This window comes from Heloderma suspectum, chromosome 3 (assembly GCF_057233095.1).
Source record: "Heloderma suspectum isolate Gila_16-S chromosome 3, 16-S_ref, whole genome shotgun sequence".
Classification (NCBI taxonomy): domain Eukaryota; kingdom Metazoa; phylum Chordata; class Lepidosauria; order Squamata; family Helodermatidae; genus Heloderma; species Heloderma suspectum.
In genome coordinates, this window is record NC_139460.1 from 95530659 (window position 1) to 95549852 (window position 19194).

The window sequence follows — 19194 nt, forward strand, 5'->3', positions numbered from 1 at the left end:
GACTCCTGTACCCCATAGAAATCCCCCAAATGTCAGGAGTTGCTGCCCCAGCCCTAAATCTGTCTGCTGTGACATCATGGCTTTCCCACGTGATCCCTGATCATACGGGAACACTTGGGGAAGAAGTAACCCTGAGGAAAAAATGGAGCTGAAGCAGCAGTAAAGGCAAAATTAAGCTACAAACAGCAGTGAAAAAAGGTACTGTTAAGGGGGTTGGGGAAACATTTTGTGCCCCCAAAGCCTTTCTTTTACCCCTAAGATGTTAGTGGGTAAAAATGTGGTGCAACCCTTGAAACATTTTTACATATAGCCAGTGTGTGTGTTCCTGGTTTCAGTGCAATGGTATGAACTGCTGCAGAGAGTAGCGGGTTTTTTAAACTGAACAGCAGCTTGTCTTATAGACAGTGGGGCTGTTCACACAACACGACAGCCTATGGTTATGTAACCCACAGTGAGGCTGCAGGGGGTGTGCAGCTGCCATTTTGAATATGCAACCCCTGCTTAGAGGTTGTCGTGTCATGTGAACCCGGAAAGTGTAGGTTATGTGAGGATGAAACAACCCTCACATTACCAGTGGTCTGTTTTAGGGTTATGTGAGGGTTGCTTAACCCTCGCATAACCCATGCTCTCCAGGCTTGCTCAACATGACAACCCCCAAGTAGAGGCTGGATATGCAGAGTGGCACCCATGGCTCATCATGGGTTAAATAACCCCGTCTGAACATGACCATTATTTACTAATACGATATACATGGCATGCAAAGCTCCAGCTGTGCATATGGTTTTTAACCTTTGTATCCAGTTTTGTTGTTGTTGTTCAGTCGTTCAGTCGTGTCCGACTCTTCGTGACCCCATGGACCATAGCACGCCAGGCCTTCCTGTCTTGCGCTCTCTCCCGGAGCGTGCTCAAGTTCATATTCATTGCATCCGTGATGCTATCTAGCCATCTCATCCTCTGCCGTCCCCTTCTCCTTTTGCCTTCAGTCTTTCCCAGCATCAGGGTCTTTTCCAGAGAGTTTTCTCTTCGCATTAGGTGGCCAAAATATCTGAGCTTCAGCTTCAGTATCTGTCCTTCCAATGAGCACTCAGGGTTGATTTCCTTTAGGATGGACTGATTTGACCTCCTTGCAGTCCAGGGGACTCATAAGAGTCTTCTCCAGCACCACAGTTCGAAAGCATCAATTCTTCGGCGCTCAGCCTTCCTTATAGTCCAGCTCTCACAGCCATACATTACTACTGGGAAAACCATAGCTTTGATTAAACGGACCTTTGTCGGCAAGGTGATGTCTCTGCTTCTTACTATGCTGTCTAGGTGTGCCATAGCTTTCCTCCCAAGGAGCAAGCGTCTTTTAATTTCATGGCTACAGTCACCGTCTGCGGTGATCTTGGAGCCCAAGAAAGTAAAATCTGTCACTGCTTCCATTTCTTCCCCTTCTATATGCCAGGAAGTGATAGGGCCAGATGCCATGATCTTCGTTTTTTTAATGTTGAGTTTCAAACCAGCTTTTGCACTCTCCTCTTTCACCCTCAACAAGAGGCTCTTGAGATCCTCTTCGCTTTCTGCCATTAGGGTGGTATCATCTGCATATTGGAGGTTGTTGATAATTCTCCCAGCAATCTTAATTCCGACCTCTGATTCATCCAACCCGGCATTTCTCATGATGTACTCTGCATATAAGTTAAATAAGCAGGGTGACAATATGCAGCCTTGTCATACTCCTTTCCCAATTTTGAACCACTCGGTTGTTCCATGTCCGGTTCTTACTGTTGCTTCTTGACCCTCGTACAGGTTTCTCAGGAGACAGGTAAGGTGGTCTGGTACTCCCATCACTTTAAGAATTTGCCACAGTTTGTTGTGATCCACACAATCAAAGGCTTTAGCGTAGTCAATGAAGCAGAAATAGACGTTTTTCTGGAATTCTCTTGCTTTCTCCATGATGCAGCGAATGTTGGCGATTTGATCTCTAGCTCCTCTGCCTCTTCGAAACCCAGCTTGTACTTCCGGTAGTTCTCGGTTCGCATACTGCTGAAGCCTAGCTTGTAGGATTTTGAGCATCACCTTGCTGGCATGTGAAATGAGCGCAATTGTGCGGTAGTTTGAACACTCTTTGGCGTTGCCCTTCTTTGGAATTGGAATGTAAACTGACCTTTTCCAGTCTTGTGGCCACTGTTGAGTGTTCCAAATTTGTTGGCATATTGAATGCAGCACTTTAACAGCATCATCTTTTAGGATTTTAAATAGCTCAGCTGGAATACTGTCAACTCTGCTAGCTTTGTTGTTACTAATGCTTCCTAAGGCCCACTTGACTTCACTCTCTAGGATGTCCGGCTCAAGTTCAGTGACCACACTATCATGGCTATCAGGGACATTCAGATCTTTCCTGTATAGTTCTGCTGTGTATTCTTTCCACCTCTTCTTAGTCTCATCTGCTTCTGTTAGGTCCCTGCCTTCTTTGTCCTTTATCGTGCCCGTCTTTGCACAAAACGTTGCCTTGAGGTCTCCAATTTTCTTGAAGAGATCTCTAGTCTTTCCCATTCTGTTGTTTTCCTCGATTTCTTTGCATTGTTCATTTAAGAAGGCCTTCTTGTCTCTCCTTGCTATTCTCTGGAACTCTGCATTCAGTTGGATATATCTTCCCCTATCTCCCTTGCTTTTCGCTTCCCTTCTTTCCTCAGCTACTTGTAAAGCCTCATCAGACAGCCACTTGGCTTTCTTGCATTTCTTTTTCTTTGGGATGGATTGAGTTGCTGCCTCCTGAACAATGTTACGGACCTCCGTCCATAGTTCCTCAGGCACTCTGTCTATCAGGTCTAATCCCTGAAATCTATTCCTCACCTCCACTGTATATTCATAAGGGATATGATTTAGGTCATACCTGAATGGTTTAGTGGTTTTCCCTACGTTCTTCAATTTCAGCCGAAATTTTGCAAGAAGCAGCTCATGATCTGAGCCACAGTCAGCTCCAGGTCTTGTTTTGACTGACTGTATGGAGCTTCTCCATCTTTGGCTGCAAAGGACATAATCAATCTGATTTCGATATTGACCATCTGGTGATGTCCATGTGTAGAGTCGTCTCTTGTGCTGTTGGAAAAGAGTGTTTGCTGTGATCAGCGTGTTCTCTTGGCAAAACTCTATTAGCTTTTGTCCTGCTTCATTTTGTACACCAAGGCCATGCCTGCCTGTTATCCCAGTGATTTCTTGACTTCCTACTTTAGCATTCCAATCCCCTATGATGAAGAGGACATCTTTTTTTGGTGTTAGTTCTAGAAGGTGTTGTAGGTCTTCATAGAACTGATCAACCTCAGCTTCTTCGGCATCAGTGGTTGGGGCATAGACTTGAATTACTGTGATGTTGAATGGTTTGCCTTGGATTCGTACTGAGATCATTCTATCATTTTTAAGATTGTACCCCAGTACTGCTTTTCCCACCCTTTTGTTGACTATGAGTGCGACTCCATTTCTTCTAAGGGATTCTTGCCCACAATAGTAGATATGATGGTCACCTGAATTAAATTCGCCCATGCCTGTCCATTTGAGTTCGCTGATTCCCAAGATGTCGATGTTCAATCTTGCCATCTCATGTTTGACCACCTCCAGCTTACCTTGATTCATTGATCTGACATTCCAGGTTCCTAAACAATATTGTTCTTTACAGCATCAGATTTTCTTTTCACCACCAGACACATCCACAGCTGAGTGTCCTTTCGGCTTTGGCCCAGCCGCTTCACTCTTTCTGGCGCTACTTGGAAATTCCCTCTGCTCTTCCCCAGTAGTATATTGGACACCTTCCGACCTGAGGGGCTCATCTTCCGGCGTCATATCTTTTAGCCTTGTGATACGTTCCATGGCGTTTTCTTGGCAAGAATACTGGAGTGGGTTGCCATTTCCTTCTCCAGTGGACCACATTTTGTCAGAACTCTCTGCCATGACCTGTCCGTCTTGGGTGGCCCTGCACGGCATAGCTTATGGCTTCACTGAGTTACGCAAGCCCCTTCGCCACAACAAGGCAGTGATCCATGAAGGGGTTGTATCCATACAATAGAATAGTAGGGTTGGAAGGGGCCTACAAGGCCATCGAGTCCAACCCCCTGCTCAATGCAGGAATCCAAGTCAGAGCATCCCTGACAAATGGCTGTCCAGCCTCGTCTTGAAGGCCTCCAGTGTGGGAGAGCCCACCACCTCCCCAGGTAATTGGTTCCATTGTCATATTGTTCTTACAGTCAGGAAGTTTTTCCTGATGTTCAGCCGGAATCTGGCTTCCTGTAACTTGAGCCCATTATTCCGTGTCCTGCACTCTGGGATGATCAAGAAGAGATCCTGGCCTTCTTCTCTGTGACAAACTTTCAAGTACGTGAAGAGTGCTATCATATCTCCCCTCAGTCTTCTCTTCTCATGGCTAAACATGCCCAGTTCTTTCAGTCTCTCTTCATAGGGCTTTGTTTCCAGTCCCCTGATCATCTTTGTTGCCCTCCTCTGAACCCTCTCCAGTTTGTCTGCATCCTTCTTAAAGTGTGGTGCCCAGAACTGGACACAGTACTCCAGATGAGGCCTAACCAGTGCTGAGTAGAGGGGAACTAGTACTTCCCGGGATTTGGAAGTGATTCTTCTATGAATGCATCCCAAAATAGCATTTGCCTTTTTTGCAGCCACATCACATTGTTGGCTCATATTCAGCTTGTGATCGACAACAATTCCAAGATCCTTCTTGCTTGTAGTGTGGTTGAGCCACATATCCCCCATCTTGTAAATGTGCATTTGGTTTCTTTTTCCTAGGTGCAGAACTTGGCATTTGTCCCTATTAAATGTCATTCCGTTGTTTTCTGCCCAACGCTCCAGTCTATCCAGATCACTTTGAATTTTGTTTCTGTCTTCCAAAGTATTAGCTATCCCTCCCAATTTTGTGTCATCTGCAAATTTGATCAGCATTCCCTGCACCTCCTCCTCCAAGTCATTAATAAAAATGTTGAAGAGCACTGGGCCCAGGACTGAGCCCTGCGGTACCCCACTCGTTACCTCTCCCCAGTTTGAGAAGGATCAATATTATCCTGGTCATAATTTGAAATAGAATCAGTCTGAGTTCCTGGTTTGCCAAATCTTCAGTGTCAGGGGTACATAAATGCAGTCACCTGAGAGCCAGCAGCAGTCACAATCAACTCTATCATGCTTCCTAGTGTCTCCAAAGTCTGATGTGAAAAGAGAGCCATCCTTCCTTTTACCAAGTCATGCAAGAAGAGTCAGAAGAGGGATGAGTCAGTGGCAACCAGAAATAATGGCTGGCTGCCAAAGCTAAAATTGTAGACCCTTGTTCAGTATAATTTACTTTCTTTGACATTCAGTAGTCCTGTTTTCAGAAACAAGTGAATAGAATACATAGGTTAGATCCAGATTTAGTTGCGTGTGACTGGGCTGGCGGAAGCAGACTTCCCCACTCCTTCCTCACCATGCCCCCTGAAAATGCTACGAAGAGGGTAAGGGGACCCTGCTGAATGGGGTAAGCTGTGATGCAGGAGAGAAGGCAGAGAGAAAATCAGGCAGAGGCACCTCCAGTGAGTGGAACTCTTCTGTCAACAGAAAGCAGATCTTGGAACCAACCCATAGAGAACTAGGGCGTTGCAAAGTGGAGATCTCTTATCACCTTGAAACTTCACTTCCAAGTGGATCCAGAATCGTATGTGTCATTGTGTTGCTTTTATATGTATTAAAGTTTATGCCATGCTCCTTCTTCTAAAATGTCATTTGCTTAGGCCCTGAAGGTCCTGAGGACTGCAGAGTTTGCTCCTTTTGTTGTTTTTATCGCTGCACCTACAATTACCCCAGGCATTAATGAGGTAAGACTTGTTACAATGAAATCTCATTTATAGATAACTTAACAGTAGATAAGTAGACTTCAGTCCTATTTGCCAAAATTTAAATTTAATATTCATGGAAATATAGAAGAAATCTTAAGTTTGGTATTGTTTCTCTGTACTATAATGAAGTTTTAGAATATGGCCATTCATTCATCTCTCTTTTTAAAACATTATTTGTATACATAATATCCCTTTCTCTTTGCCTGCTTTGTCATACCTTGTTTTAAATCCTACCTTGAAAGAACACATTTCTAAGGACATGTCTGCACCAGCTAATCTGTCACTGAATATACATGAGAGGCTTGTGAAGTCTGCATCTCATTCAGTTTCCTGTCACCAATTGTCCCAAATTAGAAGTCCATATCCTGGTTTCTTTGCAAGAAAGTACCTCCTTCAAGGTGTAGTAATAGTCTCGTGATACAGTTTGGACAATTTTGAGCTTACTTACTTGTTAAGTCATGGGGATGAGAAACATATGAGGTTGTTTCTGACTTGTCTAACTCCAGCTGTTTCAAATTTCTTCACACATCTAAAGATTCCACCTGTTTGTTTATTGCATCACAGTTAACAGTATATATATGGGTGTCTAGGTGTAATTGTATATATTTCAGTACAAAGGGGGTTTTTTTAAAGAAAAATGCTGAACCTACAATTCCAAAAGGGGAGAAACATCTACTAATTGAAAGTGTATGAAAATTAGTACTGACATGTGGAGACATAAATTGAAATCAAAAGTATTGTAAGAAGGGTTGCTCTTGCAGACATATCCTACATGACTGCCCTTGTTTTCCTTTTTTTTTTTTAATTATCATCTTGCTTTTCTTCTCATTTTCTTGCACTTGTACTGATTTTATCTAGCTGCCAAAATGGTGCAGAAAGTTGCCTGTAAGTACCAGCTAGGAGGCAATAATATGTAGACCTTATTATTTTAGCACTGTTTGAATGCAGATACTCATTTCCAATGTAGCATTGCTTTTATCCACACCCCATGGCTACTCTTACTTTGTTGTGCATTTGTTTTAAGTCAGGAGATCTAAACATGGATCGCCTGCATCATATGCAGCATGGAATATTGTGGAGGGAGTGGAGGGAGGGGACAAAAACCCCTAACCTACCTTTTCTCATGTGTTAGAGGAACAGTCATTCCCAGATGAGGACAGGTCCCTGTTCTGTCCAGCAGAACACGGACTCTTGCTTCAGTCGGAAAAAAGGGGGAAATGCCTCACAAATTTCCTGTCACAGGGACATAATCAATTTAAAAACAGATAGCTACATCTAAACAAAACAAAAGCCAGCCAAGCCAGTCAAAAGGCAGTGGCAACTATAGTAAGTTTATTTATTTAACTTCTGTCCTACACTTTACATACACACACACACACACACACAGAAAATATATTTAAAAAAAAAAACACAATCAGACATAAACCAATAGAAACAGCAGAATAAAAATAGCAAATAATCACCTGGAGCCAAAATGACATCAGAGTAGGCACCAAACACATGTCCCTCGGGAAAGCATTCCACAGGTGGGATGCCACAACTGGGAAGACCCTTTTTCCAGTCACCACATGCTGTACCTCAGAAAGAAAGGACACAAAGAGAGGAGCTTCAGATTATAACTTCAGCGATTGGACAAACTGATGTCGTAGAGTCACAGACAGAGCTTGAAACTATGTCAACAGGATCACTACAGTTGTTTCTAGCTTGGTGGAGCAGGATGAGCTAGAGTCAGGAACAGACTTCCTATCACTTTCCTGCTTTATTAAAAGTGCTTCAACTTGCATGACTGATGCCTTCACAATACCTGAGTCAGCAGTATAGTATTCAAATTCCCATTGAATAGGTTGAGCCAGGATACTTTGTGGTAGGGGTAGCCAAACTGCAGTTTGCAACTTTTAAGGAGGCTTGTATGAATACTATGTAGCTGGTTTTGCATAAGTTTCAATGTGACATGTCAGCAAGAAAATAGTAGAATAGATTAACATTCCTGAATAGGTTGAGGGCAGGGAAGGACATATCCCGGTCACTCGTCATGGTTGCACAGGAGAGACAGCTGGCATGGGAAGAGAGGGAAGACGCATACCAGTAACAATGCCACGGATAACTAGGCACATGAGACCCTTGCACAGCTGCATGCAGGAGCTGTAATAACAATGGATGGGGAAAATAATGTGTTTTCCCAGGCACAAAATTATATGGCGTATATATTGCTAGGAAAATATTATATCCTGAAACTGAAATGCAGCTTCAGTGGAAGGTGCTTAGACTGGTCATCTATTGTAAATGGGTAATAATTGTGCTTTTATTGCATAAAAGAACTGATCATGCAGAAAAGCCCCCAATGTCACCAGGCTACGGCTATAGTGTATTTGAATCCAGCATGCATGTATCTCAGTACCTCTCTGCTTTCTGCTCCCCTGCCGTGTGCATGTACAGGAGGGGCACGGTACAATAGAAAGTGATATGTGCTCAGAGTGAAGCCTCATCCCATTTTCTCAGTCCTATTGTTGTGTGAATCTGAATGCTAACTGTTGTGGCAGTGACACATAGGCAAAATCAGTGAAGAAGAGCAGTATGGATGAGCTAGCATTGCAAGTCTCATGCTGCTAATGCAAAATACCCAAACTAGTCAAGTCCTTTTTGTGCATAGCCTGCTGCTAATGTGTCCTAATGATTAGAGACCAGCTCCCATGTCTGAAAAGACAAGCAAAGGTATCTCTGCAATAAATCAGCGTTTTGTAAGTTTAAAGGGTTTGTGAAAGTGTGTGCGCATGTGCATAAGAGAGGGACTTTGCATGTGACCCTGTAACCTTTTGCCAACCATTGTTTAATGTTCTGAATGCCTTGGCAGTAATATGCTTTTGTGCCTGATAGAAATATTTTTCAATCACCACAAATTATCAATTTATTGTGAGTAGAGGAACTCCCAAGTGTGTGCATGGAACTTCCTCATCCATAAGGGTTGTCTCATTGATTTAGAAAGAGAAAACAGAATCATGCACATACTCCTTTGTGCATGCAGATCTGCTTTCTCCTGGAATGAATGGGGTAGCCCACATGCACTTACCAGATTAGTGCAAGTATCTTCCTTTGGGCATAAGACAAACAGTTGTGTATGTGGTGTGGTTTCGTTAATAAAGTAGCACTCCTCCCTTGTTCCTTTTTTATGCTGATTCTTTTTGCTCATACCCACCCCCTGTCCATTTAGATCTCCATGAAAGTAGACAAGTGTTTAGCTGTGTTGTGATAAACCTAATAAATATTTTTATTTTGATTATATGAATTAAACAGTATAACTGATGGAGTGGAATTCAGCATTATTTATTACTGTTAAACTGCGTTACTAATGAATTCTCATGTAAGAATTTCATTGTGGTGTTCTTTTCTTTGTAAGTAACAAAAGCAGGATATAATGACAACAAAATAATAGAATTGTTTCACCCCCATTTTCCCCAATCACTATGCAGGATGAATCTCTTCAACGCTTGCAAAAGGAATCTGAAATCTTACAGAGAACATATGCACACTACTTTGATCTTACAATTATCAACAATGAAATTGATGAAACAATCAGGCATCTGGAGGAAGCCATTGAGCTTGTTTGTACAGCATCACAATGGGTTCCTGTCTCCTGGGTGTATTAATCCTCTCACCAGAAGAATTTTATCATTACTGGGAACCACCTCATACATGGAAGAACCTCTTTGTTATTGACCTTGTGTCAACAGGTCTTGGCCCCTAGAGACTACCTAGATGTAGTGTGACCTAAATTTATAATTATCGTCATGTCCTTATAGATAGGAGGAGAAAAATGCTAATTTAAAGAGACAGTATCTTTTTTAATCAGTTCTCCTAAACTTTATTAAAATGTATCTTTAAATATATGTATTATTCAATCCTTTGGAATGTTATATTTTTGGAAATCATAGCTTTTAATTTCAAAGGCCCCTAAAACTGCACAAAATAGATGCTGCTTTCTATAATCTATTTTAATAATAATATGATCTGTTACTTAACTTGGGGGTGGAACACTACATTCTTTTTAGAGTCTGATTTTGTGAATTGGAATAACTTGCTTTCCTTTATTTATTTGAAATTATTAGCCCAATCACAACAAGATCAATTCTTAAATTCCAATGGCCTTCCTTCGCTTTTTTTCATTATTTTTAGAATAGCATTTTGAAGTACTTTCATGTAATATCCGGATAATGTGATACTGTCTCTTTGAAGAACTCTGTAAAACTTATAGAGATTTGAAGTTGGGTCTTGACTCTTAATGCATGTGGACAGTCGCAAGCGTTCATGCTGTTGGTGTATCTGTGTTGAAAAAAACTGTAATCTACAGCAAAGTACATTCCGTTCATGGGGGGAAAGTACCCAAGGGAATAAAATAAAATACTATGACTAAGTTGTAAAACCTATGCACATCCCTTGCATTTTGGGCAACTTTATAAACAAAAATCCTAATTTTTATTAATAATCATGTAGTGAAATGTGTTTGTAATTTTGTCTCAATTTAATTTGTTGTAAAGGTGGGAGGGGAAAAAATTACTGGTTTCACCATTTCAGATCTGTGTTGTCTGAGAGTATTAACGTTTTAATTACGTTTAAACAAAGAAATGCTGATTTTTAATATGTATGTAATTGTTTTGAAAATGCACACATTTTAAGAGAAAATACTGTGCAATGAAGAAAGCAGTTTAGGCACTGCGATAAACTAACAATTCCAAAAGACTCAACCTGCAGCCCTGTAAATTCCTTTAAACGATAAATTACAGTCTGACAAGTTTTTTATTTTAAATATACTTCCTTTTATGTGTTCAACAATTAAATGCCTTGGGTCATTCATTTCATCACAGGATTCTTCAGGTGCTTCAAAGGCCAGCCAACTCCTTTCTAGATGTTTAGAAAAAACGTTCTGGCCATCTTTGCATTCATTTGCATTCGTGCTTTGATTGCAAGACTTCAAGACTTGTGGCTCACTCAGCAAATAAGGGTTGCTTCATACATTCACATTTTTAGCATGTGTCCACATTATACATGCTAATGACAATGTACTCAAAACCACATGTAATAAAACAAACATAGAGTAGACAGGTGCAAATCACAGGGTGCTCCCAATTGGCCATGGCTCCCTGCAATTTCTACTCTGATGGGGAAACATGTTCTTGACAATGTGTGAAGCAGTCCTAAATTTTATATGCAGAGCCTTAATAAGCGAATATTTCCATGTATTCATCTCAGGGTTATTGCTATTTTCTGATTTCTCTGACCAGTCCCTCTGCAAGGGCAACATCTGTTCCCTGTGATAGAAGAGGGAGATTGAACATTATCCATCCCAGTTTGTGATGTCTTCATGAACCTAACCACCGTTTATCACTAGTTTCGATGTACCTTGGACTGTTTTACATTTTTATTATTTACTATGGATTTTTTGCTTTTGTTATTAAATTCCAGTATGTTTTTGAAAAGCGTTATCCTTAACGTTAAAATGCAAAATTGTTATTTACTTGTAGATAGTTTCAGGTCCTTGAGAACCATTCAGACCTCGCTGTACATTACCATTCTAAAGAACTGAACGATTTTTAAAAGGCATTAGAAGTACTCATCCACTTTAATTATTCTCATTGTCATGTATAGTTTGTAGGACTGCAGTTGGTTGCCATCAGTTCTCAGAGGTAGTTGTGGTTATATGTTCTAGTTCTCAAAAGTAATGCTACTAATAAATTTAAAATGTGCTTGGGTAACAAAAGGAGTCAAAGAACAAAGAGAGCCAGTTCCTCTGGCATGTAGGTCATTTTACACTTACAAGTTCATATTGATCTATAGAAAGATTATCATCTCCCTTCCTCTCAGTCCATAACACCTTCTGCATTGCAAGCTAGTTTCGAATTTCTGAATCTGTCACAACTTATATTTGCAATGAAAAAGATTGTGTTTCTTTTTTACTGTTGTTAATCAACTGCATCCCTCACAATTTGATCTGACTGTGTCATTAGAGTATATAGCATCCCTGCAACCATGAAATTGTGCTTGGTGACATTGTGTTAGCAGAACTATTGGGACAAGATACCAATGTTTCTTCACTGACAACCCGGGGCCTGTTCACACAATCATGGAGGGGCAAATAAGCCATGGTGGCTTATTTCCCCTGCTGTGCGTGCCGGGGGGATTTGCATAATTACTCTCGCTGGCCCAGCTTGCCATGTTGTACAAACCCAGCAAGGGTGGCTTGTTGCCATGGTTAATAAGCCACCCCAGAACCCTAAAACAGTCCATGGGTTCTGGGTAATTCGTAACCTCGCTGGGTTTGCATAACACAGCAAACCATGCAGGCGAGGGTAATTATGCCAATCCTCCCAGTGCGCACAGCTGGAGAAATAGGCCACCGTGGCTTATTCCCCCTCCGTGATCATGCGAACCTGGACATTATTTATCTATAAGGAACTGAGCACATCATTCTAAGCCCGTGCTATGGGAGTGGGATCACTGAGTTGAATCAATACGCTTTTAATCTCCCTTTGAAGCCTGAAATCTGCATTAGGGACTTACTCCCTCTGGATTTTCCAGTTCTTATAATATGCTGAACTACTTCTTTTATTATTTTGCTAAATATTCAACCATGAATGATGGAGTTTTCGCAGCCAATTCCATCCTTATCCTAAACATTTGTGCCAGTACTACATTTCCTTGCAGCACAAGCATACAGTTGTGATGCAAGTTCATTTCCCTTGACAATAACAAAACTCCTGAATAGTGTCCTTGATTTGTAATATTGTTCTGTTATTACAGTACTCAGTCCTAAGCATTTGAACATGTGGGGCAAAGTCTAGAACTTTTAAATGCATCTATTTTTGTGGGATACAGTTAAGTATACGACTTACATTTTGCTGGATTGGCTCCATGAGATTTACCTGCTGCAAGTTTACATCTCCTTTCATGAAAGATGGGGCTGCATACCTTCTGTTATTACACTTGTATCATATTCTTTCTTCAACAAGGCTACAAACAGGATCTCATCCAGGCACCAGACTGAGGACCTTCTTGGCCAAGCTTTTAACAATGTTGTGGCATCATGTGCTCTCTAGCTATCCTTTTGTACAAGATCATCGTGTTCTTCTGTCACTTATTAGTTACTGGCAACTGACATTCCTTATCATATCAGAGGGATTCATTATGTTACAAAAGTCCTGACTGTGTAATGAATTTAATATCCACTGAAAATAAGATACTTGATAACACCAGATGCTTTCAACATCCAAATGTGTTTGATTATTCAGGAATTCTGGGAGTGAAGAACAGTTTTGTGCAACAGGAAATTTTATTACCCTATACTACCAACACAGCTGGCCTTATAAAGTGGATTATCTAAATTATTTGAATCCTATCTGAGCAAGATCATTAAAAATACAAGATATTTAAAATGCATTTAAAGTCTTCAGCCGTAACACATGCATGCTTCCTAAGAATAAGTCCTCTGAATACAGTGAGACCTACTTCCATGTAAACATACACAGGACTGGGTTATTAGCGTTTCAAGCAAACAGTTAATAAATTGCAAGTTCTCTTTAAATTTTTGGAGTCCCTTCAATCTTTAAAATATAATAGATTACTTTTTTCAGACTTCTATTTAATTTACTATACTCATCATTTAATGGAATAAAGAAGTAGAGCACAAGCTCACGGTGGCTCTTCTGTGCTGATAAGGTAGCACTGTGTTTCAACCATTGCAACAGATGAGCTTTTGTAGGTGTTTACAAGAAACATGCATTTTATCAGCCAACTTGTGGGTGTTTAGGCTCTTGGGCACCTCCCAGAAAAGCTCTGCCATTTTGTATAGAAATATATTATTGCTTTAACAGCAACTGCTACGACGACTGCCTACCCCCATCTCCCAGGAATCCTCACTGTTCGTTTGAATGAGATCAGCTGCCGAGTGATAGCATGTGCCAGAGAACCACCAGGTTGAAACGGCAACATTATCTCGGAGCCATTTGAGACCTTCTGGCCCCTTAGAGATATAAGCGGCCCTGCTGTGGAGCCTTGAATGGACACTGGACTTGGCACTTCGGGTCACCTCCTTTGGGATGCCGCGAGGGCACCAGTTTTTTCTTTTTTGTTTTTTACTGACTAGTGTAACATCTGTTGTGTGTGTATGGGAGCTGCTCCTTGGTGAGAGTAGGCAGCATTTGATGATAGAGTTGCATTCATGTTTTGATTCTTGAGGTTCATAGGTTGTCTGTTTGCCTTGGGTTGGAGATGGGTTTTATGTGTTACAGTTTTGTAACTTTTATGTGTCTTCTTTTGCCCAGGGTGGGAGCTTGTTGGTGGTTAGAAATAGATTCCCTCTGGGTGAAAGCCAGTGGGGGAAAAGTGTTTGTAATACTCCAGGTGAGAGAGGGAGTGAGTAGGGGCTAGTGAAGGTGGGTCTGAATGTCTTGATCATTCTCCACTGTTGGGGGTGGGTTAACAAGCTTGACATCACATACGTGACCAGTGGTAAGTTAGAAGCACAGGAGATAATTTGTGAATATGTTGCTTTGGTTGTGAGTGGTTGGCTGGGTGAATAGAGAGGGTTTGAGTGTATGATTGAATTCTGTGAGTGGGTGTTGGGAGTTTGTGTGAAGTTTTGGTGTGCCAAGGATGTGCTTGGGTAATTCTGATGAGGGGACCCATGAAGTGGTGTGTCTATTCCAGTGATTTGGAGCAGAAGGAGATATGGCAGGAGGAGGGCGGTTAGGTCATCAGAGTAGAATGGACCACAGATGTTTACACACTCTTCCCTTTCTACTCCTCTCCCCTAGCTGTCATGTACCTGGTAGCTCATCCACTGAGTCGCCTTGTCCTGCAGTGTTGGTATGAAATGCCAGGTTGATCTGCAATAAGACCAGATGCATTCACAATTTAATTGTGGATGAAAAGGCTGATCTGACGTGAATTAATGAAACTTGGATGGGCGAGCTGGGTGGGGTTGATCTGCTTTGGCCACCTGGGTACTTGGTACAGCAACAACATGGGCGGGGAGGGAGGTAGAGTGGCTGTGGTCTATAGAACTTCCATCTCTCTCATCAGGGAACCATTTCATCTTGGGGCAGGCCTTGAGAGTTTGCACCTGGTGGTGGGCCATAGACACAGATTGCAGATGCTGCTGGTGTACCATCCACCCTGATGCCCAGCAGCCTCCCTGACTGAGCTGGCAGAGGTGGTCTCAGGGGGAACCCAGGATAGTGGTTCTGGGTGACTTTCTTCCATTCTGAGGCTGCCTTCAGAGCCCCAGCTGTCTCAGTTTTGTCATTGTCCCAATTCATGGAGCAAGGTATACCCTTGATTTGGTCTTTGCTCTGAGTTATGAGGTTAGTGGGGGAGGGGAGGGTTGTCATGGTCAGATCATTTCCTGGTGAGATTTAAACTCACAATGTTACTTCCCTCTGGCAGGGATGGGGAACTTATTCAGATGGTCCACCCCAGGAGATTGAAGGAAACCAGTGGAATTCTGAATGCTCTTGGGGATTTTCCAATGGAGAGAGCTGGTGATCCAGTCGAGGCCCTAGTCTTGCTGGAACGGTGAGATGCAGCAGGTGCTGTAGAGCCCACTCTGGTCCTTGGAATGATGGACAATGAAACAGGTCAGATGTTGGTTAGAGTGCAAATGGCGTTAAGGCTGAAAGTGAAGATAACAGAGCATGCTCTAGAGTATATAATTGCGCCTACTGTGTGGCAGTGCAGGCAGTGAAGAAGGCCTAATTTTCTGCCTCCATTGCATCCTTGAGTAGCTGTCCAGCAGAGCTTTATTTATTTATTCCATTTATATCCCACCTTTTTCGTCCTGCAAGGAACCCTTTGGGTGGTTAGTGGGTTGCTAACATATTCTCCAATGAATGGACCCCTCAGTGGCTTTTTTGCATTGCACTTTGAAGACAAAATCGTGAACCTGAATTAACATTCTTTGGAACGGAACAAGATTTTTGTGGCTTATGAATAGTTCTGCAAGGTAACTGAAGAAAATGCTCATAGGCTGCGCAAAAGTGCCATGTGAGTTACATAAATTTATTTGCACAATTCCATTGTGCCCAGATGGAAACAGGAAAAAAGCCATTTAAGATAAAGGGCCTTCTGCAATGGATAAAGTCTACCAGGGCTGTGTAAATGTTTCTCCAAATATTCTTACTTATTTTAGTCATTACTTAAAGCCTTAAACAGATAGATTAGATTAATTAGATTAGATTAGATTAGATAGATAAGGGTGTGTGAATGGCAGAGAAGCCCATAAAATTGTATCAGATGTCTATGTGAGTGTATACACTGCAATACAAAACAGCATTGATTTCAACCATAAACCGTATTTGGGGAGGGGGCTTTGATAACATGTAATTTAGGTAAGGGTGGTTAGAATCATGTCAGTTATGTTTTAGGTGCCAAATATTTCCATTAAAAATTGGACCTGTTTCAATTGCACGCGTATCTGACTGGGGGGAAAGCCCCCTTACAATATTATTGGATGTTATATGTTAAGATACATTTCCACACAAATTAGAATGTGGGTTTTTTGTCTCACCATTAACTGTTCTGGCTAGGGCTGAAGGGAGTTGTAGGTCAAAACACTAGAGGGTCAGAATTGCCCACCCCTGGTCTATCACCTTGAATGACACCCCGATTGAGATAATTAAAGCTTATCTGTTCTTTTTCTTTGTCCTGGTAATCTGCAAGAGATATAACAACAAAACTACTGGTAAAATCAGATGTTTCCTATAGTTGAAGTGCATAAGATAACCCTTTTAAAAAAATTAAGATGAAACTTGCCTTACTTGCATGCACCTACTGAAAAAAGCAAATCGTCTTCCATCTTAGACCTGAAGCTTTGTTTTCAGTTGGACTGAGAAGCCTTTCAGTTATTTCTACTTTTAATGAAACTGAATGTGTCTCTTGAGAAGAAAAGAGAGCATCTGTCCAGAGAATTAGCACTTCAAAGAAGAAATGGGAGCATCAGCATGGTGAGTTACTGTATTATTTTGTAATATTCTGATTTCACTTACTAGTTTTCATTTTAATTGGTCTCCTGAAGGTGGCTGTAAATCAACGCTTGGGGTACCCATGAGGAAAGAAGTATGTCTGATACTAAAAGTGAAGTAAGACATTTATCTTTAGATGCATACCTGCATGCCGTGTTTATTTAGCTGTGATACAGCAAAGCAATGACAACCCTTTTCCTAAGCCTGTGGCTGTTTTGTTTTACAGAAAAACATGCTAGAATACTTGGTGGGCATTCTGTTTATGAAAGGATTAGAGGAATTGTTTGCTTTCCCATAATCAAATTTGATTCATACTCTTAATAGATCTTTCTTTCTTTTTCTTTCAAGAAGATTTATATCCTGCCAAAATAAAGATGAAAAAAATCAGGGGGACTTTCACAACTTCCAAATAAAACATAATCATACAGAACTATAATACAGGAAAAAAGGGGGTTGGGGTCAGGGTACCTGAAGGATTGCTTTCCTCCCCATCAGCATAGCTGTACAGTACACTAATATTGGAGGTGCTTTCAAACTGTGGTGCTGGAGGAAAATTCTGAGAGTGCCTTGGACTGCAAGAAAATCAAACCAGACCATACTCCGGGAAATAAAGCCAGACTGCTCATTTGAGGGAAGGATATTAAAGGCAAAACTGAAGTACTTTGGCCACATAATGAGAAGACAGGATACCCTGGAGAAGATGCTGATGCTAGGGAAAGTGGAAGGCAAAAGGAAGAGGGGTCACCAAGGGCAAGATGGATGAATGATATTCTGAAGGTGACGGACTCGACCTTGGGGGAGCTGGGGGTGGCAACGGCTGACAGGAAGCTCTGGCGTGGGCTGGTCCATGAAGTCACGAAGAGTCAGAAGCAACTGAATGAATAAACAACAACACTAATTGTAAATCTGGATCCAACTCATCCTGTTTTGAGTTTCTCCATCCCTGCTCAATTGTGGGTGGCAGGGATACTTGAAGCATCAGACCAGCCTTTCCCAAACTGGTGTCCTCCATCATCCAACACATCTGGATGGTTCCAGGCTGGGGAAGGCTGCATTAGTCTCTAGTTGATACTCATCTTGCAGTACTTATTCAAAATCCTCTGATAAGTTATTTTGTTACTATCTGGTGTCTGATCCCAATTGAGAGGGGAAGAGCCTTAGGCTTACTACCATGGACCTCTTTAGCTAAGTGGTTAATTCTGTATGTTAAAATATACTGATTTAACAAACTTTTAATCATCTCCGTCACTGGAGGTCTTCAAACAGACTCTGGATAGCCATCTGTTGTGGTTGAAGTAGATGGCCTACAGGAACTATGATTCTATGAAAGTCCAAAAGACCACACCAATTTTGAAATGTTTGTCGTCCATATCTTGCTTATTCCTTGTACAAAGGCAAACTAGACACAGACAACCTTACAAGTGAGAGGTATGTTTCAATCAACAGAAGCATTCAAAAACATTGTGTACAGTCCAATAGAAACTTTAAAATATCCAAAATACACCAACATCCAATTTGCTCAAAGCATCAGGTTTGATTTTATTGCAGGTATACTCAATCCAAATTAGCATAGTAATTCATCCATACTCTTCAATGAAAATAATGTAGATAGTGGAGTAATCAGTTCAATTTTCTGTGTTTATCTTTGTTATAAAAACTTTACATTCACAAAAGGTTGTGTCCTAGGTCTGGGTAGGCAAAAAGGCAAATTATTATTTAAGCCATCCTTCATTGTTACACCCATAATACTAGGAACCCATCACTAGGACTGAAATAATTGGTAACTCTATATAAATGATATCCTATGAATTTAAAAATCTCTAGTATTGTTTAAATGTAAAGAAACAGAGCAACAAGGGAGGAGGGAATTTTACAGAAGTGCAGAATACTGACATACCTACAGCTGCATCAAAGATTCAAGCTGGGGTGACAGTATGCAGATGACACACTGCTCATTTCCGTTTCTGTCTGCTGATCCCAGGGAAACAGGCAAAGTTCTGAATTGGTGTCTGGTGGCACTTTTGGATTGGATGTAGTTGGTCAAGCAGAAACTAAATCCAGACGAGAAGGATGTACTATTGGATGGGACTTCTGTTGTTAGTGAATGGGTTGCACTCCCCAAGGTGTAAGATGTTCACCATTTAGGAGTTGTCTTGGACTCAGACCAGCATCTGGATGCCTGGGTGATGGCTGTAAGCCAAGAGAGTTTTAACACCTTCAGTACATTTGCCAACTGCCCCTTTCCTGGAAATTTCAAGCCTGGCTTCAGTTGTTCATGCTCTTGTCACTCCCAGGTTAAAGTATTGCAGTGCTATTTAGGCAGGGCCAAGGGTTCT

General features: G+C 41.4%; 1 protein-coding gene across 3 annotated transcripts in view; it reads left to right on the forward strand.

The window, feature by feature from the left end:
- The window catches only part of CASK (calcium/calmodulin dependent serine protein kinase), a 205989-nt gene extending 192569 nt beyond the window's left edge, over positions 1-13420 (forward strand). The window contains exons 25-26 of one of the 3 annotated variants that reach the window (XM_084843897.1): positions 5745-5828; positions 9317-13420. In XM_084843897.1, the coding sequence (XP_084700023.1) occupies positions 5745-5828; positions 9317-9493 (261 nt within the window). In that variant the 3' untranslated portion in view covers positions 9494-13420. The remainder of the gene's footprint in view (positions 1-5744; positions 5829-9316) is intronic. The other 2 variants (XM_084843899.1, XM_084843898.1) reach the window with 2 other exon arrangements.
- The last annotated feature ends 5774 nt before the right edge of the window (positions 13421-19194 follow it).